Here is a 7,355-nt window from a genome sequence, read left to right as displayed (position 1 = left end):
CGCTAAGCCAACGTAAAATCAAATTTACGGAAATAGCGACGGACGATATTCCGTCGCTAAGTAGCGACGGACTAGATTCCGTTGCTAACGTCGTCGGTAAATGGTGCGACCGTAACGACAAAACAGTACGTCGCAAAATCCGTCGCTACGTAGCGACGGACTATATTCCGTCGCTATTTTCGTAAGCTTCATTAATTATAGCGACGGATTTTTGTCGCTCGCTAATCCGTCGCTAACTAGCAACGGAAAGATTTTGTCGCTAAAGTTCATCGCTAACAACGTATTTTCTTGTAGTGACGCCTGCAGGCGTAAGTGCGAATAGTGTCGGCCCACGGGACACGAGTGCGCTCCATCTTGCAACCTGCAAGTGCAAAAGAAAGGTTAGCGTGAAAACCAAAGTCAGAAAATGGGTCTAGCAACACCTGCAACAGTGTCGAACCACCCAGACAGAAGCTCCCTATGAGAAGGCAGTGGAGGGAGCACGATGAGGAGGACAGGAGAAGCATAGCCCCCTATCAACAAGAAAAGAGAAACAGGGGGAACGAAGCCCCCTGTCGACACAGCAGATGGCAGGGGGCTCCCCCCCCCCCCCCCACCCTGCCGACAAACAAACGAAGGACAGGGGGAACGAAGCCCCTTTTCGGCAAAGCAGATGGGAGGCAGCTCCACCCCCCTTGTCGACAAACAAACGAGGGACAGGGGGAAGGGAACCCCCTATCGACAAAGCAGATGATAGGGGGCTCCACCCCCTGCAGGCAAACAAACGAAGGATAGGGGGAACAGAGCCCCCTGTCGACAAAGCTGATGGCAGGGGGCTCCGCCCCCTACCGACAAACAAACGAGGGACAGGGGGAACGGAGCCCCCTGTCGACGAAGCAGATGGCAAGGGGCTCTGCCCCCCTGCCGGCAAACAAACAAGGGACAGATGGAACAGAGCCCCCCTGTCGACACACAGATGGCAAAAGGCTCTGCCCCCTGCCGTCAAACAAACGAGGGACAGGGGGAACAGAGCCCGTTGTTGACAAAGCAGATGGCAGGGAGATCCGCCCCCCTGCCGGCAAATAAACGAGGGACATGGGAAACGAAGCCCCCTGTCGACAAAGCAGATGGCAGGCGGCTCCGCCGCCTGCCGACAAACAAATGAAGGATAGGGGGAACGGAGCCCCATGTCGAACACAGGTGGCAGGGGGCTCTGCCCCCCTACCGACAACCAAAAGAGGGACAGAGGGAAATGAGCCCCCCTGTCGACAGAACGAATCGACAAACAAGGAAGGGACAGGGGGAATGGAGCCCCCTGTCGACAGAATGAATCGGCAAACAAGGAAGGGACAGGGGGAATAGAGCCCCCTGTCGAACACCGCAGATGGCAGGGGGCTCCGCCCCCCCTGCCGGCAGCCAAAAGAGGGACAGGGGGAACGAAGTCCCCCTGTCGACATAACGAATCGGCAGGGGGCTCCACCTCCCTACCAGCAAGAGAAAGGGGAACAGGGGGAACAGAGTCCCCCTGTCGACACAACGAGCAACAGAGGGGAGGGGTTTTACCTGGGAGCTACCGGCGACGAGTCAGGTGTCCCCGGCAGATGCACAGGAAAGAAGGTGGCTTTGGGGACGTCGGCCGAGGTCGTCAGAACGAAAGGTGGAGGTGGTGGGTCGTTGACGCCCATGCAACAGAGAAAGGAAGAAGGTGGTGGTCGACGGCTTCAGTCATCGACGCTCGCTCGGAGGGTGAGATGGCCGGCGACTTCGGTCGCCGACAACGGTGGTCATGGGGGACGAGAGGCAACGAGAGAAGACGGGAGGAGTAGAGAGGAGAGAGAACGGGTGAGGGCTTTTGCCCCCTCGCCCGAGGCGCATGTGCCTTTTTTAAAAAGACACAGGTTTCTCGAATGATCGAGAAGCCGGGTCCGAGCTAGGCTCGGATCCGGGTCTGGCTCGGATCCGACACCGCAGACCGACCGAGGCATGTGTCTGACACGTGCCTAGAGTGTGTCCTACACGTGTTTGACTCGTTTGTAAGTGAACTTTACATAATCAATTCAAATTTCTTTTGAAAAAAAATATAAAAAATGTTTATTTCATCATAGGCAAAGTAGCAAAAAGTCAACAATAAATTGATTGTGATGTCGCTATATGGATGTGCACAAAGTATGCAACGAAGTGATAGAACCTCCAAATTTAGAAATCCCATAAAATTTTCTTTTTTTTAGAAAAATTGACTAGAAATTCTTTATAGCATAATTTTGTAATTATGCTTACTTTATTATAATAAGAGGCTCTAGGTTCCGACACTCAGTTGAGATTTTCAAAAAAATCAACCAAAAATTCACAGAGGTGGAATATATAAAAGCAAGATTGATAGAGTGAAGCAAACAAATCTACACAAAAATTTAAAGCCACAAGATCTAGAATTTATCTACGCCAGTTTTACTATAAAAAGAAACGAATTTCTAGATACTACTACAGAAGCAAGAAGAAGAAAACTTAGGGCGACAGTCTGGCAAAAATTTTCAGACTCAAGAACAAGAAACAACCTTGTTATATATGTTCACGAAATTGAAAGGATTTATTCAATTTCTTAGACAAAAATAAAGGTAAGAAGTAAAACCACGAAGAAAATAAAAAACACGATTGCTCTAGCAAAAAATTCTAGAAAATTGGAAACTAGAACTCTCGATTTCTCTAATTAAACGAACCGAGTAGTCTGAAACTTCCAGAACCAGAATCAGAAGCTTACTCGTTCTGGGTGCGTGCGCACCTTTAACAAAATAATTAAAATTTTAATTTTGCGTAATTGAAAGTGTTTTGTGTTCATGGGTGTTTTGAATGAGACCATAAAACGGACATTGACTTTGAAAATTAACAAACTAAGTCTCTCATCAATGACACAAGATTTAGACAGTTGATGTAAACACTGGAAAATGTAGCTGGTGTTCCCATTTCTATATACTGTGATACACCAGAAGAATAATCTCTCATTAATACAGTTCGCTATATTTCATTCCCAAGAAGGGCTGAATCTCAAGAATTGGTCAACTAATTGTATCATTAGGTGGGCTTGGTGATAGGTGTTTGACATACGGGGGAAGGTGTTTGATATAGAAGGGACTTGCGTACTCTTTCTTTTTTTTTAAAGGCAAGCTGGGTTAGGCAGCCCCCCCACCAGTTATTATTCAATCGTACCATTGTGGTTTTGAAGCTGCAACATCCCACCACAGGAAAACGTGCACTGACAGCTCCTACCAACCACGCGGAGCCCCCGTTGGTGACTTGCATACGTTTTTGTTGAGAAGAAAGTGAAAATATAACAAATAATAAATAGAGGAAGTGAGAGACTTTATCACTCACTTGTCCAGACATTCCTTTCTATAATCAATATAAGTTACTACGTCTTCTAGGATTTACATTTGGATAAATCTTGATATATTTACATACACGCATCATTTACTACTTTACATATTCTATTAGTAAGAAATCGAATGTGATAGCTAGACGGAGAGGTCACATTTTCATAACCAATTAAGAGCGTGTTTGATGGCCAGACACCCTCTCCAAGGACCAACTCGTCTTAGACAAGGGTGTCCAGAACAAAAGTGTCGGACCCATTTGCATGTCCCTCCAGAGTGGACCACAAGGACGTTTGCGTCTCATTTTGATGGGTACATGCAAAGTTTATTTTCAGGAATATATCTTGATTAAACTGGGCAACGAAAAAGAAGGGTGCTGCTTGGACCTCCATGGGCCTTAAGGGCGCATTTGACTGCATGGGCAGCGGTATCTGCTGTCCGTGCATCGCATGTGGCCCATGCGCCCACGCAAACGTGGAACTTCCAGACATGTGGGACATCGCATCTCTCTGGCATGCTTTTTGCTGTCTGAGTGAGTTCCACCCTCCCCCCTGCAATAGGGCCATCCCTGGAAACATTTAAAAAAGAAACTAAAAAAGTGTGGGCGGACAGCCTTGGACAAGGATACATGCGGACAAAATAGGACAGGACATGGTGTCCTTGTCGGGGGCTGTCAATGAATCAAATGCACCCTAATAGATGGAGACATGAGTGAAGAGTGCTTTTATTCAACCTCAGGTATAAGAGATAAGTTGAACACCATTTTCAAAAAATGAAATTTTAACGTGTTAGACATCTTGGTCCCTCCGTCCTGGTCATACGTGATATCATCATATCCTTTCCCCTAATTAGCTTACATTTGCCCATAATCATAGTTACAAAAGTTTAAAATGGAAAAATAGAGCCAAATAATCTTTTTTTCTCGCCAGATATTGAGTTTAGAAACATAAATACATTTGATAAGGGATTACTTTCTCCATATGTTCAAAGGTTCAAATGTGAGACAAAGCAGCCACATATAGTAAGAAACATGCTAGAACAATAAACAAGAAATCAACTTCATCTTAACTTAGAATAGTTGTCGAACAATCGGTATTTTTTCAAATTTGTTCTTCCACTTATCAACTACCTAATTTTTGTCTCTTGAGAATATGAAGGGCTTCCACTAAAACACCCCTAAACCTGCCCAGATCAAGCCTAACATCTTGTTGGTCTAGATAAGTAGTCCTAAGAGCCATCCAACCTTTCTTATGGATAGAGAAAGGATCCTTAATCACAGGATGATCAATAGGGTACTTACTTATGAGGGAGCTCTCTTCAACTTGAATCTTGTACTCCATATAATTCAATTTCATGTCTATGGCTGGTGCTCTAAAACTATCCTGTGCTAGCCAATCTATTCCACCCCAGGGCACAATCTGAATAACCACGGCTCCCAATGGAAGGAAAACCATGTTAGTAAGACCAGCCCCATGAACACCAACCATCACATCACATGAGTTGACAAGTTGGCCAAATTTTGACAAGTCTGTGCCTGCATTGGCATCCGCGATGATGACATCATAGCCCAGTTTCTTGCCCAATTCAACTATGCCTTGTTCATTCATGAACTTTCTTGAGTTCCTCCTAGATATGATCAATAGCCTTGGCTTCTCAGCCTTATCAACCCCAAGCCTAATGGAAGTGCCTCTTTGCAATGAGAAAGATTTCATCAAAACCTCCTTAAATTGCTTAATTGTGTGAGGCCCATGATGTGATTCCCTTGCTTGGTCAATACCTAGCTCTTTATGGAACACTAGGCCTACACTGGCTTTACTATAGCAATGTATGAAGTCATCCTCATCATCCAAGTCTATAATCTCATAGTTGGTGAGCTGCTCAAGGAACAAGCTATACTTGTTAACCCACCAAGATTTCATGTCAGTGATGAGTAGCTGCACCTCTTTCTTGTAATGTTGAGAAGTTATGAAGAGGGGGAAGATCAAATCAGTGAAGTCATGGAACAGGTTGCCAGTAAACCCGCCTGACGAAAACACGAGGGCCGGAACACTGTGAGTCTGAGTGCAACGGGGTACTTGTTGAGAAGCCAGTACTGTCTTTATAGTTACTTCCTTCACTTGTCCCATGGCAACCATGTCTCCTTTTCTAGCATATGGACGTATCTTCCAACTGGAACTTTGTGGTGCAGAGTGAATCACATACAAAGTTGAGGAATTGCCATCAACTCTGATATCCCCAGTTATCTCACAAAAATCAGATCTTGTGCTGGACAAATCACATTGAGTTCCTGACTCCTCTTTTCTTACCTCTGTAAAAAAAAACAGTATCCTTGAATCTTTTTCATGTTAAGTAAATAATAAATTTATAAAATTTTATGGCACAACGCACATACCCTCACACACACAGTACTGAAGCATATGCATGCAAGCTTAATGAGAAACCACAGTTGAGTATGCATATATACCCAAGTGTTTCATCATTTCTGAAGCACTAAATCAGATTGGTATATATTAATCTCTTGGTTAATTTAGAAAGTCATTCAAAATCTTATGATAACAAAGTATACTGATTAGAGCTTATATGGACATGTTGACAATGGAGAAGGAAATTTAATTTGTATGTTACCCTATGAACTTACATGTAACATGTTGACAATGGGGAAATTCATTTTAATTTGAAAGATTGATTTCTTTTTTTGCCTTTAGACACTGAGAATCCTATATGGGTTGGATCATTGCCGACCCACATCCATATCTTTTTTTCTCGTAAAACACTTCCATGTTTTTTTTTCTATAAAACATGTTCAATATAATCAGTAGAAGGCATCAGCATGAAACATATCTAAGTCTGAATAGCCAAAAAAAAAAGGATCTTGTTAAACCCACACCCGACAGGAGCTGGATCGACAAACCAATTCGGGTTGGATCAAGGTTTGATCTCCAACCCACTTGCAAGGGAAACAAAAAGTGAGAATTTTTAGAGTATGATTTCCAGAATGTAACATAGCATGTATACTTGACACAAAGTGCTTATGTGTCTTAATTAAATTTCCTTAATTAAAACAATATTATTTCGATACGTGCAAATGCAATAGTGAATGATATGCTATATTTTCAAAATCATAGTTTTCCTGTCTTTAATTCGTTATCATCAGAAAAAGCTTCAATTCGAAAGTGCCACAAGACTGTACCAGGTTGAAGAGCTCTGGAAGATGGAGGTGTTGCCCTTTCCATTGTTAACAGCCTCACATCAGGTTTCTCTCTAAACTGCATCTTCACTGCCACACGCACAAAAAAAATTTAATGAATTGAAATCTAGACCACAGACAATCAAATAAAAATATCAACATTGAAATATTTATAAATCCTTTAATGGTTAATCTTACAAACTGGTGCTGGATAGAAACGGGCTTTGAGGTGGGAGAGAAAGCACAGAGACAGCACCACAGTTGCTACTATCTTCACATATCCCACCGTCCTCGACTCTTGCCTGCCGAACCTCTTCAATGGCTTCATTTTCATGCAAATGTAGCCCTTCTCCTCCAACACACACTCCCTTTCAGCACCACTCTTAATATTCTTTCTTGTAGATTCTAAATTAGTTGCCTTTTTTACACTTTCTCTCTCTATATATAGAGAGAGATATAGATATATATATATATATTTACTGGAATATATAGATATATATATATTTACTGGAATATATAGATAGATATATGTTTAATTATCTATCTATATAAAGAAAGATCACTAGAATATGTTTACTGGAATTAGGTTTATGAGAATATGTCATGGGTTTTTTTTTCTTAAATCTCACCGTACGGATGCAATCTGCATGCTCGGTTTTATGGGGACCAGCTCTCGGATAGGCCGATTATGTTATACAAGTATGAACTTTTAGACTTGAAAATCGACGACTCAGAACTCTCTTGAATATTTGAGCATTCAAATCTCATAATTTTTTGTTGAAAATACACGATCTGACAGTCGATTTCCTAGCAAACGAACCATG

General features: G+C 42.8%; 1 protein-coding gene across 1 annotated transcript; it reads right to left on the bottom strand.

Moving 5' to 3' along the window:
- Positions 1 to 4,465: 4,465 nt before the first annotated feature.
- On the bottom strand, positions 4,466 to 6,859 carry LOC149827249 (alpha-1,3-arabinosyltransferase XAT2-like). The gene is made up of 3 exons (XM_090018476.1): positions 6,730 to 6,859; positions 6,535 to 6,621; positions 4,466 to 5,652 (listed from the first exon to the last, which is right to left on the bottom strand). Exons 1-3 carry the CDS (start codon positions 6,857 to 6,859, stop codon positions 4,466 to 4,468), a joined length of 1,404 nt encoding a protein of 467 aa, XP_089874602.1.
- Positions 6,860 to 7,355: the final 496 nt, after the last annotated feature.

Source organism: Nuphar pumila, chromosome 10 (genome assembly GCF_984573655.1).
Source record: "Nuphar pumila chromosome 10, dmNupPumi1.hap1.1, whole genome shotgun sequence".
Lineage (NCBI taxonomy): Eukaryota > Viridiplantae > Streptophyta > Magnoliopsida > Nymphaeales > Nymphaeaceae > Nuphar > Nuphar pumila.
This window is presented reverse-complemented; position numbering and strand designations above follow the sequence as displayed.